At 41.5% G+C, this 27,993-nt stretch overlaps 3 protein-coding genes across 3 annotated transcripts in view; 2 read left to right on the top strand and 1 right to left on the bottom strand.

The window, feature by feature from the left end:
- The window catches only part of LOC138134301 (paired mesoderm homeobox protein 2B-like), a 29,228-nt gene extending 3,162 nt beyond the window's left edge, over positions 1–26,066 (top strand). Inside the window, exons 2-4 of the mRNA XM_069052490.1 lie at positions 4,676–4,872; positions 18,641–18,908; positions 24,200–26,066. Coding sequence (XP_068908591.1) covers positions 4,676–4,872; positions 18,641–18,908; positions 24,200–24,474 — 740 coding nt within the window. The 3' untranslated portion in view covers positions 24,475–26,066. The remainder of the gene's footprint in view (positions 1–4,675; positions 4,873–18,640; positions 18,909–24,199) is intronic.
- Positions 57–3,731, bottom strand: LOC138134300 (glucose dehydrogenase [FAD, quinone]-like). Its single transcript, XM_069052489.1, has 2 exons — positions 3,407–3,731; positions 57–3,360 (listed from the first exon to the last, which is right to left on the bottom strand). Exons 1-2 carry the CDS (start codon positions 3,513–3,515, stop codon positions 1,655–1,657), a joined length of 1,815 nt encoding a protein of 604 aa, XP_068908590.1. The 5' UTR covers positions 3,516–3,731; the 3' UTR covers positions 57–1,654.
- Positions 26,067–26,208: 142 nt separating the features above from the next.
- On the top strand, positions 26,209–26,934 carry Mp20 (Muscle protein 20). Its single transcript, XM_069052491.1, has 2 exons — positions 26,209–26,482; positions 26,527–26,934. The coding sequence occupies exons 1-2, from the start codon at positions 26,241–26,243 to the stop codon at positions 26,837–26,839; spliced, it is 555 nt and encodes a 184-aa protein (XP_068908592.1). The 5' UTR covers positions 26,209–26,240; the 3' UTR covers positions 26,840–26,934.
- Positions 26,935–27,993: the final 1,059 nt, after the last annotated feature.

Genomic DNA, 27,993 nt, shown 5'->3' with positions numbered 1-27,993 from the left:
TTAATTAACAATTATATACAAAATATAAATAACCACCAATAGGAAGAAAAACTAAATAAAACTAACTAGTCCATTGCAGGAAAGTATGCGAAAGTACTTGGACAAATATCACTAGTTCAGAAAATAAAAGAAAAACACCTAGAATATGAAGACTTTGTGGTTTAAAATCTAAAGATCTTTTTCAAGATAGTATCGTTTAGTTTTTGCTAATTTGTAATTTATTTCAAAAGTCAATGGAGTAAAAAGTGCTCTAATTTTGAAGTATCGGGTGTTCATTTAAATCTCCCGTCAAAGTTGGCCTTGAAGAGTCGATTTTGAACGCACCACTCGTCCGTTTGCACAGTTAAAACACAAACAACGCAAAATTTAAACAGTTGATCCGCGAGCTGTAATCCGTGGTGCGTTCACAATAAACTCTTCAATGCTTACTTTGAGGTTAGAATCTTGATTCTTTTTCCTTCTATCACGCAAGTCTCCTTCCTTGCAATAATACTCAAATTTAAAATTATTATCAATTTTATCATTTTTACTACAGAATGTTTGCGGAAATTCTAAGAAATATTTTACAATCGCTATTCTGCAAAATGGGCAATGATATTTTTTGGTTTTTCTCTTGGTTAATTTGCGTCCTCGTAGCCTCATTAATTCATCGAATTAATTAACAATTACCAAACAAATTATTTGTTATTATCCTTTAAATAATCAATAATAATAATAATTCAAATTTTGTTCCATTTTTCCCCCTTTTTGATTTACCTAGTTGATTTTCCTTATTCTTCTATTTCTCTCTTTAATTTTTTTTATACGAAAACTTCACATTTGGAAATTTTTGCAAATGTAATAGTTTCGTGTCTCTTGTCCTTAAAAAGTTCGTCCTTTTCTTTTTTTGACAATGTCAAACAATAAATGTTTCTCCTCAAAATGAATCAGAACACGAAGTACATCGATATTGCGTTGTAAACCTTAATTTCAGTTATTGACACCATTTTGCGACGAATAAAACTGTACATGCGCTACACTTGCCGATAAAATTTTCATTTCTGAAATCTCTTTAAACGTCAATAAAATCTGAACCTTTCCAATTTTCCTCAAAACAACACGTGTCATCTCTTCCAATTAATCGACTCAAAAAGATCGCCCCACTCAACACCACTTCAAAAATTTCTACAGGGTGTTTCCGAAATAGGTGCATTAATTTTAACTGGTAATAGAACTCGTCAAAAGAAACAACTTTTCTATCTACCATTTTGCCGAAAAACGATGTTTAATTCCAAAAAAAAATTGGAGAAATTTTTCACTAAAATAGTCCTAGGCCACTAAATACTGCAATGGCTAATTGAGATCAGCGCTAATATGAAAAAAACATCCATTTTCATCCAGAAAACGTGTTTTAACGCCGAAATCGAAATTCAAATAAATCTACCCGTATAGCAAAAAATCCACTTGGTAAGAATCTGGTTGTTTCACGTTTTTAGGTAGCTTAGTTTTGGAGATATGAACGGTTTTAGGAAAATCTTTCCTAGTTTTTTAAGCCATTACGCAACGTTTTTCGCCAAAATGGCAGAGAGAAAAGTTGTTCCTTTTGATGAGTTCTATTACCAGTTAAAATTAATGCACTTATTTCAGATACACCCTGTATATTTTATATTTCTTTTTACAAATACTCCTTCCAAGTATCCTTGATCGCATCAGCCGCCTTCTCTCCAATCATGACCGCGGGAGCATTAGTATGCGCCCCAATCGCAAACGGAATGACGCTTGAATCCGCCACTCTTAACCTCCCGACCCCATAAACCCGCAACTTGTTGTCAACCACAGCCCCCCAGTCCTCCTTGGGCCCCATCTTGACAGTACCGACTTGGTGGTGGAAAGTCAGCGACAGCGCCCTCAACGCGCACTTCCAGTACTGATCGCTGTCGTACGAGTGTTGCTTGCACCCTGGTACTACATTCGTGTTGAAACTCGCATTGAACTTCCAAAACGCCTCGGTACGTGCCAGACTTTGCACCACTCTGACCGCCGCTAAAAGAGTGTCAACGTCTTTGTCTCGCTTGTCGGTGAGGAAGTTGCCGTAGAGGAGGGGTTGGTCGTGGGGGTTGGTCGAGGACAGTTTGAGGAACCCCTTAGATTTGGGAGTAAGGAGCGACGGGATGATCATGAACGACGGTTTCTTCTCCATCGGGGCGAACACGCTCTTGTAGACGTCGTCCCGAATGTGCATCCCGGTGCGGAGGTAGACTCCGTAATCTGTGGCCAAAGAACCACCCATGAAGAACAACTCGATGTCTGGAATGTCTTCGACTTGTTGCGACTCGACGGTCTTGACAAACGCAATCGCTTGGGCACCACCGATACTAGTCCATCTTCCGGTACCGCTCACCAAGAAGTCTCGAATGTTCTTCGGCTTGTACAGATCAGAAAAGCGCATGGTCACGTCTTGGTTGGTCACGAAAGACAACCCCAAGAAGGCCAGATGGTCCTGCAGGTTTTGGCCCACTTGCAAGTCTTGCACCACGGCGATACCGAAATCTTCCAGATGCTCTCTAGGACCGATTCCTGACAGCATCAACAGTTGCGGGGAAGATATGGGCCCCGCGCACACCACCACCTCTTTGGTCACGCCCACTTTGTACGTCTTACCAAAGCGTTCGTACTCGACTCCGTAGGCTTCTTTGGTTTTGCGATTGATCAAGACTTTTGTCACCAAAGCTTGGGTCAAGATGTGGAGGTTGGGTCTGTGCCGGACCGGTTTGAGGAAAGCTTTGGCGGCAGAGTGTCTGCGCCCTCTCAGCGTGGTCGCTTGGAGCATCGACACCCCCAGAGAGGAGTTGGAGTTGTAGTCGATGTACGGCAAACCCAGCTGTTGCAAGCCTTGGATGAAAGCCTCAGAGATCGGGGTCTGGTACGCATCCTCCACACTCAAGTACCCATCAATGCCGTGGAAGGTGGGGTCCGAAACCTTCAAACCCGAGTTTTCTGATTTGATGAAGTACGGGAGGACGTCGGAGTAGGACCAGGAGGGGTTGCCTTGCGAGGCCCACCTGTCGTAGTCGTACCGGTTGCCTCTAGAGTAGACCATGTAGTTGATGACGGTGGTACCACCTAGAGCTCTGCCTCTAGGCCACGGCATGCGATGGTTGTCGCACGCTTGGGCGATCCCAGGTTGGTACGCCATCAAGTACCGATTGGTGTAGTCTGTAAAGTGGAGGAAAGAAGTTGCGAGTGGTACTTCAGCGAGGAAGTTCTCTTCGTTGCCGACTTCCAAAACGAGAATGTTCCAGTGTGGGACTTCGGAGAGTCGGTTCGCGATTACCGAACCCGCGGAACCAGAACCCACAACGACGAAGTCGTAGTGTACGGCTGAAACAATCGTCTAGAAGGTGGGAGTTTTGGGTGAAGTTCTTACAAAGCGGATCTTCCGCGGGTTCGATCCAGTCCAGGAAGTCGAAGCGGACTCCATGGATGTGTTGCACTAACGCGAAGAGAAGGATTGCGTTGTAGACTTGGGAATTCATGATGTTTGACTAATTGTGAGTGGTGGAGTTGGCACGTTGACGGATTAATAATAGAGAGTTGGTCACGTTTTATGGTCCTGATAATGCGTGGTTTACGCTTGGCTCGCGATAAAGGAGTGGGTCGGGAGTCGACGAAATCAAAAATCGTAAAAGATTTATTTTGTTTGATATTTAAGGCAAAAGACAAAGAAATTCGTCTTCCGAGCCATAAAAGAAGTTCCCTCGACCGTAAAGTTACTCTACATGTTGCGACAGTAAAAGGACGATAAAAATTCGATGGATGCGCATTTACATCACTTCTCCTCCTCGGTCGAAACAATGTGGACAAATTGTTGCAACTGTTTCAGGAGTGTGGTGCAAATTGATCCGGACGGCTCCTGAAGGATTGTTCCTGCGAAGACGGACGGCCGATCGTGGCCGATTCCCGTTGCGTCCCTCAAATGTGACGAACGATCCGGCCAAATGAAAAGCGAATTGCATATTTCCACCCCCCTGTTTATTTTCTTTCTATTTGGAGGGGCAAGTGTTTGCGAAAGAAGGCGAAAAGCGGACGCGTTGATAATTTCGTGAGTGATGTTTGGGTTTGTGGGCGCCTTCTTCGTTATAAAATCATAAGGTGATGACGCGACTTGACAGAGGCTGAGGTGCGCCGACGGAAAAATTTCTGGATTCGCCCCCGAAGACGCGGGCGGCGGTGCAATTATAGCGGCGGCGAAACCGCCGCTGCAAAATTCATACGCCGGATGCGGTGAACTCCTAACCAGCCTATTAAGTTATGTGGAATACATTTAAACGCTCCGGAACTAGATCCGACCCGCGCCGCCCCCGACCGTCCTCTATGCGGAATATTTAAGCGAGCCGCTCGTTTTCAGTGGTGGAACGAGCATGATCTAGCCGAGTAAATAAGGGAACATTGGCGTTAGCCAGATTCTGAGGCTGAGGCGGACATTTTTCATTGCGTAAAGAAGGGAGAATCCTGTTGCGATCAATATAGGCGTTTCTTCCTGCTAAAGTTCCTGCTAGTCAGTTGAAATGGCGGCACGCTACACTCGCAGCGGCGTGACAAAATTCCCAGGACCTCCTCCGAACGTTTACGATTTTCTCTACATTGCATTATTTCTAAATGAAACGAGAAAAAATATGTTCATGTTTTGTTGCAGGTGGATTGCCTTACAAAGTTTATCCTGGCCATGACGGTGTCCTTACGGAGAAGAGGAAGCAGCGGAGGATAAGGACGACGTTCACATCTGCACAGCTCAAGGAACTGGAACGGGCTTTCCAGGAAACGCATTATCCTGATATCTACACTAGGGAAGAAATTGCTATGAAAATTGATCTCACGGAGGCCAGGGTACAGGTTAGTCGAATGAGGGGTCAGGACGAGGGTGCGACGGGGGCGGCCGTAAAAGTTATAGTTTTGGGACAGGAATCGACAAAAATAAAACTAACAACTATTAATAAAGGGGCGAGGAAAAATGGACGAAAAGAAAACTACTGCTGCGACTGCAATCTGGGAAAGCGAGATGTTGGTCTTAAAGAGGAAAAAAAACTAATATAAAAAATACAGGAAATATTCAAAAATGAAGATTTTCTAATTCGAATGAATTCAGTTAAAAATAGTTTTCAAAATATAAATAACCACCAATAGGAAGAAAAATGAAATAAAAGTAACTAGTCATTGCAGAAAGTAGGCGAAAGTACTTGGACAAATATCACTAGTTCATAAAATAAAAGAAAAACGCCTAGAATATCAAGACTTTGCCAAATTTCACAAGTTACAACGATATGCAAAAAAACAGAGTGTACAACACTTTATGAAACTATCTTTTTTTCACTCATTTGCTTGATTCATTCGGGCTACGTCCTCGTTAATTAGATTGCAAATTCATGAAAAAAAGTATGACTTTCATAACTAGTTGTACAAATAACTATAAAGCCATTCAGTATTTTCAAAAATGTTTTAAAAGAAACTATTGAGTAACAATCAAGATTTTTCTTCTATTATAATTTTTTTCCTTTGATTACGCTTATCTAAAAATTTTGGAAACATTTCTAATCTTTAATTTTGTTTTGAATTTTAAAATTTTACAATTTAGAAATAATTTAGATATTTAATAATTCAAAAAATTTACTAAATACGTATTAAAGCAGTGAACGTTTCAATAAAGAAGTTGGAAAAATTATATACGGGGTTGCACAACAAAATAAACCAATAACAATAATGACAGAATTTTGCATCTAAAAAAGTTTCTCTTTTTTGCGCCCTTTCAGTATCTTTCAATTTTGTGTTCACTTTTAAAATGTAATTTCGGAAATCATCTAAAGGTATTCACTATTTTCAAAATATTTTTAAAAGAAACTACCACGTTACAATCTAGATTTTTTCTTCCACAATATTTTTTTCTTTACTCTTTTCTCACGATGTTAAAATTGTCGAAGTTTAGAAAACGTTTGTATTCTTTGATTTTTTTTGAATTTTAAAAGTTTACAATATAGACATAATTTAGACACATTTAATAATTTCAAAATTTTGGAAAATATTTTTATTAAAGCAGTCAATGATTCAACAAAGAAGATAAAAAAATATCGGGTGTTCATTTAAATTTCTCCTCATAGTTGGCGCTGAAGAGTCGATTGTGAACGCACCACGCATTAAAGATCACGAATCAGCTGTTTAAATCTAACCTCACTTTTTGTGTTGTTTGTGTTTTTATTCTGCAGACGGACGAGTGGTGCGTTCACAATCGACTCTTCAACGCCAACTTTGATAAGAAATTTAAATGAACACCCGACATAATAAAAGAAAGTTTCTCTTTCTGTACCTTTTTAGTATCTTCACATTTTGTACTAAATTTTAAGTTAAAGATACAAACATTTTTCAAAAACAACTGCTAGCTTAGAATCTTGATTCTTTCCCTTCTATCACGCAGGTCTCTTTCCTTGCAATAATTCTCAAATTTAAAATTATTATCAATTTTATCATTTTTACTACAGAATGTTTGCGAAAATTCTAAGAAATCTTTTACAATCGCTATTCTGCAAAATGGACAAAGATATTTCTTGGTTTTTCTCTTGGTTAATTTGGGTCCTCGTAGCCTCATTAATTCACCGAATTAATTAACAATCACATATATGTATACAAAATATAAATAACCACCAATAGGAAGAAAAACGAAATAAAACTAACTAGTTCATTACAGAAAGTATGCGAAAGTACTTAGACAAATATCACTAGTTCAGAAAATAAAAGAAAAATACCTAGAATATCAAGACTTTGTGGTTTAAAATCAAAAGATCTTTTTGATGATAGTATGGTTTTGTTTTTGCTAATTTGTAATTTATTTTAAAAGTCAATGGAGTGAAAATTGTTCTAATTTAGAAGTATCGGGTGTTTATTTAAATTTCTCGTCAAAGTTGGCCTTGAAGAGTCGATTGTGAATGCACCCCTCGTCCGTTTGCACAGTTAAAATACAAACAACGCAAAATTTAAACAGCTGATCCGCGATCTCTAATCCGTGGTGCGTTCACAATCAACTCTTCAACGCCTACTTTGAAGAGAAATTTAAACCAACACCCGATATAAAAGTAATTAAATGAACGAATACAAAAAAAAACTTTGATAAATAACACTAGTTCCAAAAAAAAAAAAACGAAATATACGCAAAATAAGTTTGCACTGAAGTAGTATAAAAAGAAATAATTACACTTTTGGATATGTATCTGTTTTGATAATTTCCATTTTTCGAAATTATCTTGTTTATATTTGACCTGGAACTTTTATTAAAACCAAAAGTGCTACAATTTTGAAAATTTTCTACAAAAAGTGAGTTACGAAATTTTGAAAAATTATTTCATTAAAAGGTGAATCAAAAAATAAGAAATAATATATGTATGTATATTAAAAAAACACGAAAAACAAAGGTTAGATGAGGTTCGCAATTAATGATATTTCGCATTGTAAAAAAAAATTGGAGGCAAATCCGTTGATATGTTTGCGTTTTTAAAGATCAATTTTTCTTCATTACGGTTATTTTAAAAATACATAAATCATTGTTCACAATGAAAAGTGTTCGTAATATAATTCCACAACGTTTCATATGTGCCAAATATGTTTATAGCGCGAGCTAGCGCATTTCCTTGTCGTATTAGTCGTTTAAAATAATCTCTTTTTCATTCTTGAAAATAAATTTATTGAAAAAAAGCGAGAAAGAGTGTCGATTCATTTTTTTCTTGGTTATTCAACGCTCAAACGAATGAAATTAATTAGGTGATGGTCGTGAATGAGTCAGGTGACGGTGCCAAAACTGGTGCTAGTTAGATGCCTCATAAATAAAAATTCCGGCCAAGTATTAAATCGGGTGAAAATTTGATATAAACCGACAACAGCGCCGTTTTTCTCCTCTGCGAAATAATGGCAAGACACATCAGAATTGCCGAAATAAGTTTCATTGAGTAATCTTCTAATTGTGTTATCCGAATAATTTGAGCGAGTGCCAAACAATTATTGCAATTTTGCACTTGGGCATAATTCACTGATCGCATTCCGGTGCTTTTTCGCCGCCCCCGCGCGGTTATTTATTAGACTGTTAATAAATTAACAGGCTTGTACAGGTGTGCCCCAAAACAATTAATTCGTCGAGTCGGCGTTTGTTAAAATAGTGCCAAATATTTGCGTAAAGTCGACAAAACATTCGGCAAAACGGCGATTATTTGTCATGTGTCTCAATAAAACTGTCCTGCCAAGTGGAGTGAATGTCGTCAAATTTGGAAAGTATGGTGGCGTGGATTCGTCGTGTGGGGTTGTGCCGCCCCAGATTAATGAGGCTGACTTGTTGCGGCGGCTCCGCAAGGACAAAACGAAATTTAGCAGCGGATTAATTCCCTATCTGCGAAAAAGTCGAGTCCAGATGGTCCGCTCCTCTCATTTTTCATTTCATCCTTCCGACGCGTGCTCAATTTAACTTTTCGTCGGCGGCGCGCGCGAGGAGGCGGCGGCGGCGGTCTCCCGGATTATGAAATATTCAGGACAACAACGGAAGCCCAGGTGCACTAGCACGCCTCTTACAACCGACTAAATTAAAGCTAACGATATCAATATCTATAAAAGTAATTCCATCACTTTCGGTTTCGGCCCCCACAAATTATTCATCGCCGTTCCGGTGTCTAAAACGCGCCATCAGGACTTTAATGGATGAGCTTTCGGGACAGTTTCCCATCGTACGCCGGTGCAGCCCGTCATGGCTGACGGGGGGCGGCGACACCGCCGCTGCAACATGGACGATATGCTAATTAAAACGAAAAGGCGCCGCCACCGTCACGGCATTCCGAGTTCAATTGACGGCTGGTGCTTCTTCGAATCTTCCCGTGTGCCGCAAGGAGCACTCTCCGGGCCGATCCTGTTCCGCCAAAAATATACCCGTTTGTTGTTGGGCCCCTCCGAGTGGTCCTGAGCCTTTGTCGCTCTCCATTATCCTGTTTGGTGTCGAGTGCCGATCTAATCGGTCTCGGAGTGCGGTCACGTGCCCCTTTGTAACCAGATCCGGAAACACCGATAGATCTGCATCGACGCGTCCTAATCGCGCCTTGCCGTGGAATCGTCTTTCGTCACGAGTGCTTGTTTGTCGTGTTAACATGACAGCTCACGTGCACGGCCCACTTGACTCGACGACCGTCCATAATTGCCCCCGGATTTTCCCATACGAGCGGCGGCGAAAAACGCCACTGTCCACCCATCAATTCCGGTTCGGTTAATTTTGACGTACGACCCGGCACGTTGACAATTTTATGGTAGTTGTAAACTGCATGGTCGACGGCGGAATGGCTTTATAAATTCTTCGCCGTCCATCGCTTCCAATTAGGAGATGTGTTTATAATAGCAAAAATGAGTCGGCTGCGAAGGAAATCAAACGCATATATCAGGATTAGGGCGCGCGTATGGGGCCGCGACCGCGAAATGGTTTGCGGGTAAAATAGTGACGAGAACTCGCGTCATTTAGCGAGTTTTATGGACCATACGCGAGCTTTATCTTTTCGGTCCCAATTCCCAGCGCCGCCCCCGGACCGCGTCGGCCTGAAGTGTATGCGCGTATGTGAAGGTGGAGGGTCGCACGCCGACACAAAAATTTATCGCGCTTTCGTCACCCCGGACCCTTCATTAGTCCTCCCACACGCGATCCTGCACGTTTTAATCGACTCTACACAACCAGAAGATCACATCACGTGTCCTCATCTTATGGGATTTCAATGCAAATCGTGGCCCCGCCCATACCTTTTTTTATTGAACCCTTCATTAGTCCTTCCAGGACTCCCACGCACGATCCTGCACGTCTTAATCGACGCATCAAACGCAGAACTCTTTGTAACGAGAAGGGGACGTCACGTGTCCTCATCTTATGGGATTTCAATGTAAAACGTGGCCGCGCCCATACCTTTGTTTCTCTGTTGTCTAAAGGGAACTGTCCAAGGTTGGCCGCAGTTAATAGTAGCACAGCCTGCTGCACAAACACATAATAAAAGAAAATTATGACGAAACCTGTGCAAAAGTCTACTATAAATCACGCGAAAACGTTAACTCGTCGCTGTCAAATGTGACAAATCGCGCGCAGTTGTCGCTCGGAGTTTTCTGACTATTATGGGAAAGCGATGTGTGAAAATAGCTCTCGTGACGTTTCGGCGCGTTTGTGACATTATTAAGATTATTATTCTATTTTTTTGGCATGGGCAGGCCGAAATCTTGGTCGTGGTCATTTCGTGTGATTATTTTGATACTCGACGGTCGCATTACATCTGTATAAAAATATACACTCGATGGTGATTACTTAACCGGAGTGGATCCGGTGAGGGTGACATGTGGCACGAAGGGGTGCGGCGTTACGCCTTTTTGACCGTGCGTCGTGCGCCTCCGGGCGAAGGGACAAGCGAAGGGCACGGATTCAATTGATCCTAATTGTTACCAGTTTGACAAACAACAGGATAGAGTGTCAAAGGAAAACAATAGCGCCTAACAAATCAATCGGCCGTGGAAGCCGGAACGCACGTCGCTGATACCTCCCGGTCTCTCGTTTTGGGATTTTTACGGCGGCGTCTCACGCGACCGATCCTCGTCGGCGGCGGCACACACCAGGACCTCCATAAATTCCGTCAGTGTCTGATGGATGAGCATTTGAATAGTTTACGAGTTGTTGGACATCGGCGTGTATATGCAGAATACAGATGCCCGCGGTCACAGGAAGTGAAGTGGGGCCGCTGGAGACCGTCTGCTAACCGGATTAACAGCGACCGGAAGAAATTCCGGTATGGCGGCCGGCGCTCCGCTCGTCACGCCACCATCGACCCGATTTGCCAATATTTATTTCCGCCGGTCGAATCCGGACCACCCGCCAAATATCTACCGGGAAATTAAACAAATGCTCCAGGTAGTGGGTACGCGACGGTTAAATTGGCGCGATGGCCAACAGATGGCCCCTAAGTGCTGCCATTACACACTCACTCGTTAGACCGCAGGACGCGGCCATAAACGGCCGTAAACTCGGATTAGGCCTTAATAAACACAAACATTATTATTACGGCGGCGGCGGCAACTCACCCTTTCTCCCGAAACGCGAGGGACACACGAAAAAGCGAATTCGACTTAGACTTCTTCGACAAGACGCGAGAAAGGGATGGGCGGAGCATGATTTACATTGAAGGCGTATAAGCGCGGCGACACGTGACATCCTCTTCTCGGTTTCGACGGACCGTAATGAGTTTAGAGAAGTTCGCAGTGTCTCTTTCTTGATTAAAACGTAGAATGTGGTCATGAAGGGTATGTTGACCTTAGTAGGGCTCAAAGTTGTTACGTTCAATTTTAACACCGATAAAATCCAGGTTTCCGCCATTTTACCGTAGGTCTAATAAATCATACTTTTCTCTCGTATTTTTTTTCCGTATTTCGCTGTGCTTTTTTCTTTATTCATTTTTGACTATTCTAGCCATCTCTGCTCAACACCGTTACTTTTCTGTTCTTACTCTACGTATTCTTTTTTTCTCTCTCTCATTCTCCCTCTTTAATTCTAATCTATACCACATGTTGAAAATTTTTACATTTACCCATTTTCTTGTGCCTTCATTTTCTTAATTCTTCAATCCTGAACAGTATTGGGTCAGGTCGACATCCCTGATCAAGACCCTTACTTGTCCAAAGTCATTTTCTTTACTCTACATTACTCACCCTTCATTTTTTGTCTTTCCTCTCGCTTCCTCCTTTTCCATCCTTCTCCTTATCTCAAATATTGTCCCGTAAAGTCCAACAAGCTCTGAACGCAAGTGCGTTAGCCAATATTTTGGTCTCACTCTGTATACAGGGTGTCTTAAAATTATCGTATTCCGAGTTCGGGGCTTAGTAGGGGACATCCTGTTGACCAAGAAAAAATTGCTGTCACTTTGAAAAAAATATCAAAAATTGGAAAAATAAAACTTTTATTTTTTCGAGATAAAGCTGTTTTTTCAAGAAATGTCGTTTCATTTATATTTTAATATCTTACATAATCATCCTCACCATATTTCAAAATGAATGTCAACCATTTGTATTTTTTATTTGAAGAAAACATGATGAAAAGTTTGAACCTTCAGACCCATATATCCTTGTAAAGACCCCCCCGTATATTTTTTATTTTATTTTTTCGGGATTCCTGAGATTTTTCCCTACAAGACCCCCGACTTAGAATACGTTAATTTTGCGACACCCTGTATATTTATCAGACATTCAATTTTTTTTCTTTTGACATAATCCAAATTCCTACATTAAAAAATAATTTTTGTGGCGCAATTTAAATATTTTTAAAGATGGAATACTTGGAACGAGAAGAATTGGTTGCTGTTTACAATTTCCACCATGTTTCATTACGAGCAGTTGTAATTTATATTTATTGCAAAATGTGGAATTCTGGGTTAAAAGCTGCAATTCTTGGCTTTAGCTGAACTTGACACAAAATTATTAATTTCCATTATAAATAAACCCTAACAAGATTACAAAATAAGACTGTAAAGGAGGTCACTAATAATTTTACAAATTAGTGCGCCGATTTTTGTCAAAACGAGTCAAAATCGTTCCTAAAAATATCCGACAAATTTAGAAACGAATGACGAATCGCTTGGTATTGGCACCTTTTGATCATGGATATTTTTTGATAAGTGGGTGGTCCCATCGTGGGAAAAATAATCTCGCCCAACATTGAATCACGAAGGCCGTGAGTGTGTTGGCAGCGAAATCATTCGTACCAACCCACGCGCGCTACGTCACTGGACGCGGCCACTACACCCGCCAAAAACTCAAATAAAAAGATACAAAAAATAAAATTGAAAAAATCGCCGCCCCCGCTCGATTCCCAATTCCCGTCGTCCTTCTAATTGTCCGGAATCAGATCATGATCTCTCGGATCGAATTAGGTCCGGCCCTTCCCGTAACAAATGAAGTGCGTCCCGCGTGACGCGCTCCGGGTAACTCCGGTGAAACGGGACGGAAACGGGAGACGATAATGCGATTTGAAGCGAACGGTAATCGACAGACCAGCAGACGGCGCACGAGATAGACATTTATTTTATTGCAATTGCCGGAGCACAACTGCTACTAACACTCAGTCTAATCACTTCCCGTCGCTGCACCGATATCTGATGCATCCCTCGATCGTATCTCCACACATCTAGCCGTAATTGTATTTCGGGTGGATCGACCGCCCGATTTTCCCAACAATTATGCGGGATTAATCGGATTTGCGGCCGGGAAAAATTTTTGACGGGGAAGCGCCGCCACATGTGGGACGCGCGAGGAATCGCGGAATTCGACGCCGCCGCCGGCGACGCTGCGGTGCGACTCTCGATTCGGTCGCTGAACAAATAGGCTTCATTTTTTAAGCCAAAAATTTCTTAGGACATTATTCCGGGGCAGTGAATAGTTTCACCGTCACGCGTCGCCTCTCACGCTCCGAGGTGAAAGGCTCATCCGAGTTTTTTTTTTATTGTTTCGCTTTTGAAATAAAATAATTAACACGATTGCACTCCAGATCCGGAGTAGGGGGGGACCATTGAAGATTAAAAACTGTGGGATCGATATCAATTTGGACATTAACGTTTGTCTGTTATTAGCCCATCGTGGGCAAAAACAAGTCGACATTCCCACGCCGGCAAATTCCCAGGGCCGTAATAAAATATTCATGTTGATATTTTGATCCGACGATTAAACAATTACAGTGACAATTCGGGCTAGTCCCTCGGGGGGCATATCGCGTTCTACCTCAGTCGTCCGCCTCCTTTACATTCGTCCGTCACAGTGGCGGCGTATTAGTTTCTCCATTACGCTCCCCTGCGTGGGGGCCGCGTCACTCCCATTATGTGCCATTTAGCGAGCCGCCCCCCAGGGACGGACTCGGCCGTGAGAACCGAAATCGAAAAAAACAAGAGAGTCGAGCCGGTGATAAGGCGCTCATTAAATCATCCCCGGTCTCCGTAAATTATGCATTTCATTAGTTAATCCCCATAAGTAGGGTTGCAATTCAAAGGACCGGATATAAATTATGTTCATTGTGTTTACGGGAAAGACGGCGTAAATTAAAAAGTGCGACACCCGAGGAGGGCGTCTCGGAATTTAATCAGCGGGAATTACGAATTTAACCGAAACCGCCGCGAATTTCCGAAATTAAAACGTTCATCGGCTCTGGAATAATTAAAAAGCGGGGTGGAATTTTTGCGCGGATTCTAAAAAAAAAAATTAAATAAATACATTCCGAACGTCTTTGATCTCGGCCAACAAAACGCGCGGGGCCTGCATAATTTCCGATAAAAAACCAAAAATAGAATCAGTTATAAAAAGCAACGTGATGTCACTGGTTGCAAATCGAGCCGGTTCGAACAAGCGCATTTTCTCAATTTTAATCTCCACTCGTATCGGCCGTAAATTCCTCCGCCAAACATGTTGCAACATCCCACTCTGGATTTTATAGAGCCAAACCGAGACACTTTTACGGCTACACTCGCGGTACCATAAAAGACGAGCGCCATCTATGCATGCATAAGCTGTGTTTTAAATATTAACCGCCCCCGCCGCCGCGTCCATCGAAATCGCCGCGTTAACAGCTCTTCGGCGGCGAGGGTGCTGTCGAATGTTTTATTAAAAAAAAATGTAGCAACCAAACCGAACATCAGTCAATTAACGCGAGTTTATCGGCAACACATGTTACCAAACATGACACGCACTTTTCCATTGTGTCCGATCGGGGAGGGGTGGATTATGATGTAAGTAGCAAGTCCGTTTGCTATTGTAATGAATATTAAATCATTTCCACTTGGAAACCTCCAGGACAAAGAGAAGCGCTAAACGGTAGGGGTCGCGTGGACCGGGGGGAGACCGTAGGGGTGCACTTGTGCTTTATTTTCGCATTTTAAATGGATTAATCGGGGATGTCTTGCAAAGCCGGTGGGATGTACGGAGGTTCGACCAAAGGATTGCGCGATAGCACTAAAAAGGAAACTATGGCAAATTTTAAAATAAAGAGGTGAACTTGCTTGATCAGTTCTCGAATGCAATTTTTGAAGACATTTTATTCCTGGACAGTGAATTAGTTTCATGCGACACGCTAAAATAGTTCGCATCACGATAAAATCGTTCGCAACACGCTAAAATCGTTCGCAGCAAGTTAAAATCTCGGAAATCGAGTTAGGGGCACCACACGGGCAGTGAATTAGTTTCATGCGACACGCTAAAATCGTCACGCTCGGGAGTCGAGCTTAGCCGAGCGAGCGAAAAACAATCAACTGTGAAGCAAAAACGGACAAATTATCATAATACACGGTATTTATAAATGATTGTCTGGTCCCGCTTGCTATGAAAACTTGTGTTCTGTTCAATACAATAAATCACATTTTACTCTACTTTTTTTTAACTTTGAAGTGTCGAATACGAAATGGTTGACCATATTGATGATCAGAAAATCTGCCCAAAAATTTTTTTTAAGCCTAAGTGTCTCTCAGAGATTATTTTCTTTGTAAACGGTTTAAAATATGGCAAATAAATAATTGTCCCCTGACAGGTCCTTCTGATAGGTAGAAGTAGAAGTTTGGTGTTGTCAACATTACTTTTCTGAGCAAAGTATGCAGTAGAGAAGTTAAACGATAACGAAAAACATGATAGTGACAAATGTGGAATACATTAAAATTTCTTAACAACGGACATCAATTGGCAATCTTTAATTATTATCCATTGTGAGAAGGTGTTCGTTAATGGGAGGTGGCAAAGTTAATTTGTATATGTCCGTTGTCAGGAGGTGTCCGCCAAGTAGAGGTGTCAGTTAAGGGTATAATATTTTTTTTGGTTTTTTCACAAAGCATTGTCAACCGTTGCGTAACATGTCTTTCAAAATGAAATCTACTGAAAATGTGTCGAAACAATGAGAACCAAAAGAAAATGACGCTTTTCTTTCTTCATTTTCATTTTTCTTCTTCCATTTTCATTTTCATTTTCATTTCTTTCTTCATTTCATTTTTTTTCCGTCTTGTACGCACCGGTTGACCACGTCAAACCCGCGTACTTGCCTCTCCCATTTCCACTTTGGGTGATATCTCGTGGGGCGTCCCGTCCGCCGCCTATTTAGTCGCCGCCCGTAAGAAAACAGAAAGGCGAACAGATGTACCGGTGTTATTTTGTTTGGATTATCTCGTTCGGAAAGTAGGTGGTGGATTGTGGAGTATTTGTGCAGCAGATTAGCCCGGCCGGCGGCTAAAAACCGTGTTTGATGACACACAACGAGGGGCCGCAGACCGGGGACCGCACCAGTCTCCGCCGCCTCCACCACCGAACGACATTTCGTATGCACTGTGTATTTAACAAAGTGACAAGGGAAACATGTGTATTAAAGGAACCTGCCCTCTTCCGCAATGTGTGAAGCGCTTAACGCGTCCTGTGTTGTTTGCTCTCGGTGCTCTGCCTCCTCGCTTTTGTGTGACGGTTGCTTTCGAAAAACGGCAAGCGCTGCCGAATGGGGGACGGCCTCCCCTAAACCGCCACCTGACACAATAATCATTACTGGAACGAACCCCGGGATGGGACTGCTGATGTGCTTCTTTTGATTCAGTGGGAGATGCGAAAACACTTGCCGGGATGCAGAAAGCGGCGGGGGCGGCGACACACCGCCACGAACATTCTAAAAATCTAAAAACGCGGACGTTTCTGACACAGTTTGCAACTACCAATCAAATCTGAAACGAAGGAACTTGAAAAAAAAAATTTCTAGTCATTTATCCTTCTATCGGGTGTTCATTTAAATTTCCGGTCAAACTTGGCGGTGACGAGTCGATTGTGAACGCACTACGGATTACGGTTCACGGATCAGATGTTTAAATCTTACGTTTTTACACGACTAGTGCGTTCACAATCGACTCTTCAATGCCAACTTTGACCGGACATTTAAATGAACACCCGATACTTTTTGTATTTTCTTATTTTCTCTGAAGAGAACGGTACGCAACGGTTGAACATAGCTACTCAGAATGCAATTTGATTGATTGATTGATTGACTGATTGTCATTTCTATTTTCGTTTTAATTACTTCCACTTTGTTTTGAAATGAATGTTACGCACTGGTTGGCTGCGCAAAATCTATACTGTTGAATGAACTTTTCCGTGAGGTAGTTTTCGGCGGAGGGGGGGCAAAATAAAAACCCCACATCGTGCATGTATGTCACATCCGACATTATTAGCCCCGGTTCGAATTTAAATAATTTCCTCCCCCATATCCGGAATTAACGCGATTACAAAAATCAGCAGCCCCACCCCCGTGCGTCGAAAATCAAAACCCGTCCGTCTATTTGCGAAAACATCGAGACCTCCGTCATTTATCCAGAGAGCGAGGGAGCGGCGTCCAACTCCCGTGTATACCGGATGACACAATAAATAAAAGCAGAATTGATTACGCTGATTGCCTCGCGGCCTGCGTTTAACATAAATAAAACGAACAGAGCGCTAAATTGTACGCGGGAGCAATTTTAATCGGGCCGCGTACGCGCGTAATTACACAACAGAGGGTGGCGGCGGCGGCGGCGGCACCACCGCCGGCATCATACCGACCCGATGTTTATGAGTTCTTTAAATATTATTACACGGCACGGGTGATTGTTGTTTGCACAACGATACGGCTAATCATGCGTGATGAGGCAGTTAAGTGGCGCTGATTGATTCGCCGCCCCCGCCGCCCCCCATTTTTCCCTGATTGCTGCCGACGGCTCGATCCGCACGGACCGTGACCTTTCGACTCAAAATAATGTCACTGCCGCCCCCGACATGTTGCGACGCGACTCGCTTTTTTACAACCCCCCTAATAACATAAAAGCCCCATTTGACATAATTGTCGGTTTGAAATCCAGCGACTTTATTAAGCTCGGTAAGGTTAATAATAAAGTAGGCCCTGTGCGGTTGTCGGAGTGGCAGCGTCGCGTAAGCCTACCGAGATGTGACAGGTTTTGCACCGGCGGCGGAATTTAATGGCGGCGAGGCGGCAGGACCCGCACTCGCCGCCATCTTCCAACCCCTACACACACAAAAATCGAAAAACCTCAAAAAACTTAAACTAATGACGACGGCAAGTTTGACATTTCCTACAACCGGACGGTTCTAGCAAAGACGTACTTTTTTTAGTGTTTTGCCGCTTATTTTAAATAAGTTGAGGAATCTAGCAAAGACGTGCCTTTGCGGTTGCGGGTGACAGTTTAATTTTAGGTAATTTGGGGCCCCGTGTCGCCGCCATTTTTCTCTGGGGCTGCGTGGCGGCGGCGCAGGTACCCAAATTAGCATCGTCGATGGCCGTCGAGCCACCGAAGCGTTCACTCCGTCAGTTGATTGGTGTTTGCGAAGGATCGTCTTGCACTGGTCGGTCCTGATTTGGCTCTGATTTGAGCAGACCGCTGTTTTATTGGCAGACAATTAAGAGTCATCGGTATTCGGCTCCCATCTCGATGTTTACAAGTTTGATTGAACCGAATCGGCGGAGGGCTCGGCCGGCTCTAACGAGCCCTTTAAAACGTCGCGTCGGCCGATCGCGAATTTTAAATCGATGCGCCGATTCTTCCGGCAACGCAATTAAGACGCGTTCCTTCCGCAGGTGTGGTTCCAGAACCGGAGGGCGAAGTTCCGGAAGCAGGAGCGACTGGCGCAGCAGAAGGCGTCGAGCAACTCCAACGAGAACTCGAACCCGCCGACCAACATCAAGGCGGAGACAAACGGCAACACCAAGAGCTTGAACGGCAGCAAGGAGATCAAGCCGGGATCGCCGCACTCCAGCATCTCCACCACGCCCAATTCGAACACCAGCAGCATCTCCAGCCACCAGTCTTCCAACGGGGTCGACGTCAAGCCGGTCAACGGCAACGGTAAACAAATCAAACCACTTGAAAATCTATTTTTAAAAAAATCTATTCAACCTCTCGGGTGATCAGAGTAGTTAAGCAACGCTGTACGCGGTCATTACTTGGATGGGTGGCTCGGAGAAACCGAACAAGCGACCATCTTGATTGCGAAAGAGTTGGAAATGTTCTTTGTTTAGGAAGACAAATATATCGCCAAGAGCGAAAGATAGATTACAAAGGTTGTTAAAATTGAAAAAGAATAATCTACTGTAATACTGACCAGATTTGCTGTTCATAGATTATCTTTCAGAAAATCAATATCCCAGAAGTTATCAAAGACAATGAAGATGTCAACAGTTTTAGCAGAAGTGAAGAAAAGGCTACGGAAAAAATCTGCTGCTTAACAAATTAATCAATTTCCTAAACGTTCTGTTAGAAGACAATGCAGCACAAAACTGTTGCTAAAAGAGAAACAAAGTAAAAATTTTTTCCAACGGGTTTTAGTAGTTTCAACTGAAAATATTAAAGTACTAGAATGAAGATTAGTTTATGGTTTTGTCTTTAAAAGAAGAAAATAATGATCTCCGATAATGAAGTCGACGAGTAAGGCTTTGTTATTACTCAGAAGAGAATAAAATACTAGAAGATTCTCATTAAGAAGATTAGTTAATACATTCTTCATTTTGTGTAAAAAAGAGTTCACAGAAGAAGAACAAATAAATAAAAAGCTTTTTCTTCAAACTACCAAGTGTGAAGCAAAAAAAAACTGCAAACATTTCTTTCACAAAATTTCTTTGAGAGTTAAAAAATTATCTTCGACTAACTGAGGAAAAAATCGTCTAAAACCTTCATTCATCACTTAGAAGGGCTGCAAAAACGTAGTGTCGAGCATAAGGCTTTCAGTAAATGTGGTGAATATTCTTAGAAGAAAATAAAGGAGACATTTTCCTTCGTCAATGGGTAAACCTTTGTTATTATACAGAAGAGAATAAAACGATAAAATGCTCAAAAGGTTGAAAAACTATCAAAAACAAAATTCAGTTTAACTTCTCATGCGGTCAGAGTAGTTAAGCAAGACCGCCCGTAGTCACTACTTGGATGGGCGGTCCGGGGAAACCGTGTCCCGTTGTTGCAATACCTTTTTTTGTTCAATAAGTAGATGGACATATTTTTCAACAAGTTTCCAAGACAGATTGTTGCAAAAAAATCTTTTTTTCAAAAAAATGTTGTGTTGCCAAAATAAAAAACTTCATATTCAGATTGTTTTTCAAAAAACAAAAACATCAAAACTGGCACGGAGAGTTGATTTGTCAACAGATATAACAGAAGGAAAAAAAACGCTACAAGGACAACCATTACATCTCTTAGTGCTTTTTGCTTTGTATGGTTGGCAACCGGAGTGCCGAGGTCCCAGTTTTGGCATATTTGACAATCACTGCAATTTCGTGCTTGGAAATCATGGCCTCCTAGATCGAAAGAGACAAAGTCTCTTATATGGCCTGCCGCATTGGCTAGTTTCAGTGTTTTGAAGAGGGCAGCACATTAAGGAGCTTGTAGGGTTGCCTATCCTCAGTAACATAACCTTAAAAAATGGACAGTGTAAGGTTAGAACAGTAAAAATATTAAATTTTGAGATTTCACTGTGCGAATGACAAACTTCTGTTCATTTTTTTATACATAATTATCGAAAAGTCGATCAATAATTTGACAAATATTTTTTATTTCTCAAAATTAGGCGCCTACTGTAAGCCTCCATGATTGAAAAATAGACGGAACTACTATAGGGGATGTCCATTAAATACAATTAAAAATAGACATTCCGACGATGCAGCCGGCCATAACCTTACATTGTCCATTATTTAAGGTTATGTTACTGAAGATAGGCAACCCTCCAAGCCCCTTAATGTGCTGCTCTCTAAAAAACACAAAAAAGGCCTGAAACTAAACTCCATTCAAAAATCAAAAAACCACCACTTGTTGCTTTAGGTTGGTAAAATTTAAAAAACCCTAGGTAGTTACTTTTTCATACTATGTTGGTAACTATAAATTATGACATTTATTTGATTCAAAATAAAATTCAATTGCTTTGAATTTCGTTCAAATTGTTTTATTAGTGCTCAGCACGTTTCATTTTTTATGAATTTTTGTTATTTTTGCTTAAACATGCCCAGAAAAACAAGGCACTTAATAAACACTTAACCTCAAAATTACAATTCTCACCAAATTTTACACTAGACAGCGTTGCCGATAGTAAATATCGAGGAAAATGCGACGTTGGTGGTTTTTTATTTTTGAATGGACTATAGCTAATGCGATTGGCCTTGTCTCTTTCGATCTAGGAGGCCATGTTGGAAACGATGTCATTTGACGTTTTTGATATTTGACGCCCTTTGACAGCATCTCCAAACAACACAGTTTTGGAAAATCCACAGTACGGAGAGGACGAACAGCCCGAAACACAGTACATTCGTCGTTTCTCGAGCTTAGAAGAAACAATAAAAAAAAATCTGGCACGAGAAATTTTTCGTTCCGTTCGCTCAACAAAATTAATTTTTGCAAAAGTAAAAAAATGTCGCCCGATTCATTTAAGTGATGATTCTATCAGCGTGTTTATTTTGGGCGTCGCGTCCTGAGAGTGTCATTTAGCGATGTGTCCAGTCGTGGCTTCCTAGAGCTCGTATCGATCGCGTCGATTCCTGGTGGAGTCCGCGGTGCAACCATCATTGAAATAAATAGAACTGGCACGTTGTCAACGTCGCCTAATTAGCGTGTCCTCCGGCGCAAAAACTCCTGGAGCGTCCGTTATCGATCAGGAGGTCCGTTGGGCAGCATGGCCATTTGCACACATCGATTCAGGTGGATCAAGCAGGAGTCCCGTGCAGCAGCAGCAGGATCCCGCGTATGCAAATAGAGTGCTCGAGTAGAAAATTGGCACGTCTGTTCGATAGACGCTCACAAAGGTCGACGGCGATGCATCAAAAGCGCGTCGGGACGCTCCCGTTTTATGGAATCGAAAGAGACAATATTATTTTTATATACGGGAGATAAATCTAGCGAGCATCTGGCGAGCATCAAACCGTTTCATATGTGTTATTCATTCCCAATAAGTGGGAGGGTCCGTCGGTCCGTTTTCGCCCTCGCTTTCCTGCTGCCGGTTGCAGGACGGCAGCAGGACAGCTCGCCGCGCCATTCTGACATTTAATCTAGAAAATTGCCCGCTGCCGCTCATTTATTTCCATTACTGTCAACTCTTTAGCTGGCGCTCGAGGAACCGCTCGAGCCGGCAATCTGATGTCATATTACTTGATGAGGAGAGTTCTTCTAAGCGATGGAGTCGCAAATCTAGCCGTCTCCGGTAATTAATTACCGGCTATTTATTTCGGAGGTGCACACGGGATGCCGATTTTTCAACACGAAACACCAGCCACGGTACAAACACGCAAGAATTTCTTTAATCTAGTTGAGTGGGGTCGGAGGGAGCGAAGACACTGTCACCGGAAAAATTATATTTTCACTTCTAGGACTTGATCCGCTTAGCTAATGAAAGAGAAATCCCGGAGCATACGAGGTGGAGAGGAAAAGAATCAAACGACACTGAAAAATAAGGGAAAGTATGTGGTGGACTACACGAGAGGGGAACAAATCGATCGATTTAGGAACCATCTTGTTTGCCAAAGAGTTGGAAATGTTCTTTGTTAGGAAGGGAAATTTATCGCCGAGAGTTTTCTTTACGAAAGATAGATTACAAAGGTTGTTAAAACGGAAAAGAGAATGATCTGCTGTGTTACTTACTGACCACAGAAAAAAATTTTTTTTTGGAAAATAAACACCCCAAAGCTTGTCGAAGAGAATGAAGATGTCAACAGTTTTAGCAGAAGTGAAGCAAAGGCTACGAAAAACAGTTACTGAAAGAGAAACAAAGTGAAATGGACCGATAATGAAGTAGACATTTTCCTTTGTCAATGAGAAATACAGAAGAAAATAAAGTGCTATAAGATTTTTATCAAGATTAGATCATACATTCTTCATTTTTCAAAATGTAAAAAAGAGTTGATGTTGAAACAGAACACTTAACGCCGGAAAATGTCTTTTTTAAGAGAAAAAGAAATAATCTTCTAGTACTGGTTGTATCAAAAGAAGAAAGAAACGAGTGTTAAAGAAAAGACTGCTACTCAGAAGATAAGTTTGTTATTTGTCTTCCTTCTGGTTGCTGGTTGGTGAAAAGCTTTACTTCGAAATAAAAAGTAAAAGCACAAAAGTGCCACAAAGAATCAAAAAAGTAGTTTCAAACATTGCCGGAAAAATTGTTTTTGAAAAAACTTCTTAGTCTTAATAACAAAGTTCACAGAAGAAGAAAAAATAAATAAAAAGCATCTTCTTCAAACTACCAACTGTGGAGTAAAAAAAAACTGCAAAAATTTTTTTCACAAAATTTCTTTGGGAGTTAAAAAGTTATCTTCGATTAACTGCGGAAAAAATTGTCTAAAACCTTCATTCATCATTTAAAAGTGCTGCAAAAACGTAGTGGTGTCGAGCATAAGGCTTTCAGAAAATGTGGTAAATATTCCTAGAAGAAGAAACCTAGTGAAAATGAATTGAGAGTTCAAAGAAGAAAACTGTCGGAATATGAGAAAGGGATGTTAAAGGGTTGTTATTGAGAATTTATCATCTGCGTTTACTCCTGTAGGTTGATAAATAAAAAGGGAAGAAATCAAACAAAAAGAAAGAACAAAACTATCAAAAAATACTTCAACTTTTATTTTTGGAGGTAGCAGAAAAAAACACCTACTTTAGAAGATAAGTTTTTTTAATTTTACTGATTGAGAGGACGATCTGAAGCAGAAAAAACTTCATAAATAAACATTGTTCCATCAAAAATTATCGGAAAAATTAAACCGTTTAGAACAGTGTAAAGTTTGAATTTCCCGCCGTTTGACACGAATGACATGTTTATGATGTTTAATCGGAACATAATTGCACATGTTTTTTTTCAGCAAAGGGTGCCCTTAGATATTTGCTTCGAGAATAGGAATCGTTACGTTATTCTATTTTTAATGTAAAACATTGCAAAGAAAGAAAAAAAGAAAGATTTTTGGCTCTAAATTTTAGGTTAGCTGTCAACATGCTCCAATTAATCTACGCTTTAAAAAAGCACAACAATTGACGCGCGAAGTTGCAAGAAAAATTCAACGGTTAACTGTCAAAAGACAATATTGTCAAATGTTCCTTGTTTTTCTCAAATTGACACGACTTGGTGTTTGAATTAGGTCCACAAAAATCTCCAGCAAACAAGTTTACTTTTTCTTGTTTTGCAGGGAAGCTAAGCGACGACTCGATCATCTCCAACAACAACAAATGGTCAATGAGCCCGCAGTCCTGCAACACGGCCCTGCTGGTTCACCAAGCCAACAAAGTACTATCTTCGCAACCGTCACACCTCCAGTCTCACCACGGCTCTCACGCCGCCGCCGCAGCCGCCGCCGCTCTATCCTCCCCCTTCACATCGCTTCTAGGTGCGAGCGGAGGAGCGGCGTCCTATCTCTTAGGCGATCATCTCAAGCCGACCGCCGCGGCCAACCACTTGTTTTAAACAGAAATAACAACAAAAGAAAACAATTTAGGAAATATTTGTTGAGACGACAAGCGACGCTCTCACCAGAATGCATCCAACAAATGCGTCTTATTGGAGCAACCTTCGATTAAAATTAACGGTGTTTATGCTTCGCAAAAGGAGCGTGGTCGATCCTAAGAATGGAAATTTTACGATTATTTTCACACGAGTCTATGTGTTTATTCTGCAGGCTCGATTGCGGCTCGGAGTATTCCGTCGATGATGGACGCAAAATTATTTGGTTTATTTGCTCTGTTCCACCCAAAAAAAACACAAACCATTTTCTTTCAGACACGGAAAAAAACAAACAAAAAGAAGTCTTGTCAGAATTTGGAAACTTTCGAAAAATTAAAATTACAAATACATAATATCGGGCCTTCAAATAAATATATATTTAGAGTAGGCGTAGGAGACATTCTAATTTTTTTGACATGGTAAAGTAATTTTTGTAGGTAACCAATTATTCTCCGGAGTATGCATTGTAAGCTTTTTCCCAATTTCATATTGTCATATTCCGTGGAGGGAGAATAGGGAGAATGCACTACAAAAATTAAAAATATTTTCTAACCTAATTTTATTTCGTTAAAATGTCAGGCGTTTCTTGTGTCATTTTCTACGCTGGAAAAATGTTGCAAACAATTGAATTTCCATAGGTTGCTCTAAATATAAATTTATTTGAAGGCCCGTTATTACTTTAGAGAATTTATTCAGAGCAAGAAAAAAAAAATAAAAAACCCGATAACGTTTTAGGAATTATCCTTGATGAGCTTATTTCACTGGAAATCCACAAGCAAAGCTCATCTACAATAAATTTGATTACAAAATCTCCACTTGGCTTAATTTCTATTCCAACACTGGTGACATTTGCATCGATTATTTCTTCAGCGATTACGGCCATTGCAGCTGCAAGTTGGCGCACTTTTTTCTTGTTTACAACATGCAAATTAATTTAGAATCGCAAATTGGAAATTCTAATTTTAACAATCGCTTCAATTTTCTGCTAATTACGTGAAAAGCAAAAAATCGTTTGGCTCGATTCTGTCGTCTAATTTTACACCTTTCCTTTAGGAACACCTGTAAATTGTTCTTTTCGTGAGAAGAGATGCCAAGAGAGCTCTCGCCGTCCAAATTTTTTTCTCGCATGTTTTACATCGCTCTAATTTACGAGACCGTCTTAGATAAATGAGTCGAATTAGGAGGAATCTTGAATGGATCGGGAGAGAAACGTTTCCATATCCTGAAAATAAATTTGTACTTTTGAAGGTGAGCGGTGAGAGCGTCGCAGATACAAGATGTTGGAAATCCGTCACATATAGAATTGATTTATCGAATTATACGATTGGTATACGGATTTTCTTTACCCAAAGTATATTGTAAATAGACATAATTGTATACTGAGGATATTGTGTCTTTGTATTTTCTAAGTGACTGTATATTTGTACATATATGAGAAATGTTTGTGTTCATCTAGCCGTGTAATTTTTCGAGGTTGTTCACAATATCACTCTATTTCACATTCTAGTCCAATATTGTAATAATTTCGTGTATAAAATTAAGATGAAATAAACGAAGTAACTGTACGAAAGTGTTTCTAGAATGTTCGTGATAATGAAAACCGAATAATCTACTAAATATAGTGATAGAGAAGCGTTGCGTCGTCGTCACGGCGTGGTGGGACTCCCCGCTCCCTTATATAAGCGTCCCGACGCCTCCCAGCCGCAGTCGCTTACCAATCCACCGGCAAAATGTCTCTGGAACGTCAAGTCCGCGCCAAGATCGCCGCCAAGCGCAACCCCGACCAAGACAGGGAGGCGCAAGAGTGGATCGAGACCGTCCTCGGCGCCAAGTTCCCCCCGGGAGAGCTCTACGAAGATGTGATCCGCGACGGCACCGTCCTCTGCCAGCTGATCAACAAGCTCTCCCCCGGCGCCGTCCCCAAGATCAACACCTCCGGCGGACAGTTCAAGATGATGGAGAACATCAACAAGTAAGACTCGCGGTGTCGCGACGACTAGTTCTAACAGTGCGTAGCTTCCAGGCGGCCCTGAAGGCCTACGGCGTCAACGACGTTGACGTCTTCCAGACCGTGGATTTGTGGGAGAAGAAGGACATCGGCCAAGTCACGAACACCATCTTCGCCTTGGGCAGGACGACCTACAAGCACCCCGAGTGGAAAGGACCCTACCTGGGCCCCAAACCCTCTGACGAGAACAAGCGCGAATTCACCGAAGAGCAGATGAGGGCTGGAGAAACCATGATCGGCCTCCAGGCCGGACAGAACAAGGGGGCTTCCCAAGCTGGACAGAACATGGGCGCTGGACGCAAGATCATCCTCGGGAAGTAGGTCCAGGTGTTTTTCTACGTCTAAGATTCCCACCAGATTTTTTATTTCAATTCTTTACATTATGGCAAATTATTAATAAATTTATTTATTTATAATGTGGAGTTTTACTCGGATTGGGCCCAAACCTGTGGGCGGTTCTAATTTTGAAGCATTCCCATAAATATGAGGACGCATCACGGTCATGTTTCACCAAACTCCAAAATAGAATCGAACGCTCTTTACAACTTCTCCTGTTTACATCAGATTTATATAAATTACCCGAGAATTCGGACTTTGTTTACACACCGGATTATTTTCGTCCAGATTGCAGTTCGTGTAATTTTAAATTTAGGGTTTGTGCAATGGGAACAAGTTTCAGCTTGTTTTCAAAACCGAAACTATTTTCGAACATTGTTGAGAAAGTGCTGACAGTTTTGTAATGCGCATCACAACCTGTCAAATATTTTGTTGCATCTTAATTAAATTGGTATTAATCCTAAACCCAACAAATCCTAATCTGGCACCTGATCATTTATTAAACTCTTACTTAATGGCGCCACAAATCAACAAATAATATTGGGACATTCGCAAATTTTGACTTTGTAATCGATACGTCAAATCGTCGGACATCCAGCGCCCTCTACCGTTTTTTCACGACACACTCACTCCGACGCACACAGGAACCTGTACACGTTGACGTGTCACTTCTCGACGCTAAATTTAACAATTTTCAGCTTTGTCGCGGTGGCGCGTTTACAATTCCACTTGTTCCAAAAATTTCTACACCGATCGTGGGTCATTTTGAAAGCTTTGTCCCGCACTCTGGACCGTCAAGCCTTCAGTGCGTACACTCTCCACGAGAGGGCGCCCTCATCTGTCATTTAAACCCGCCGGAACCATTAAACATTTCCCTTGTAAATTTTCCTTAATGGTCGCTGTCTTGTAAACGTCTGCAACGAATTTAGAGCTTAATTACTCTGGCCGCTTAATAAATGTACGTTTTAGATCTAAACAAGTGATTATTTTGTCGGTTTTTTTGTTCAGGTCTAGATAAATTATTTTTTATTTATGTATGAATCGTTTACAGAGTTGTTTGTCGTCGTTGTTACATGTCTAGGTCTCCAATGTCTGGACACTCTCCGTCGCTTATAATTCTGAGGTCTCGACTGTTGGCA

The sequence above is a fragment of the Tenebrio molitor genome, chromosome 6, assembly GCF_963966145.1.
Source record: "Tenebrio molitor chromosome 6, icTenMoli1.1, whole genome shotgun sequence".
Taxonomy (NCBI): domain Eukaryota; kingdom Metazoa; phylum Arthropoda; class Insecta; order Coleoptera; family Tenebrionidae; genus Tenebrio; species Tenebrio molitor.
The sequence above is the reverse complement of the archived record's forward strand: the minus strand, read 5'-3'. Positions and strand labels throughout refer to the sequence as shown.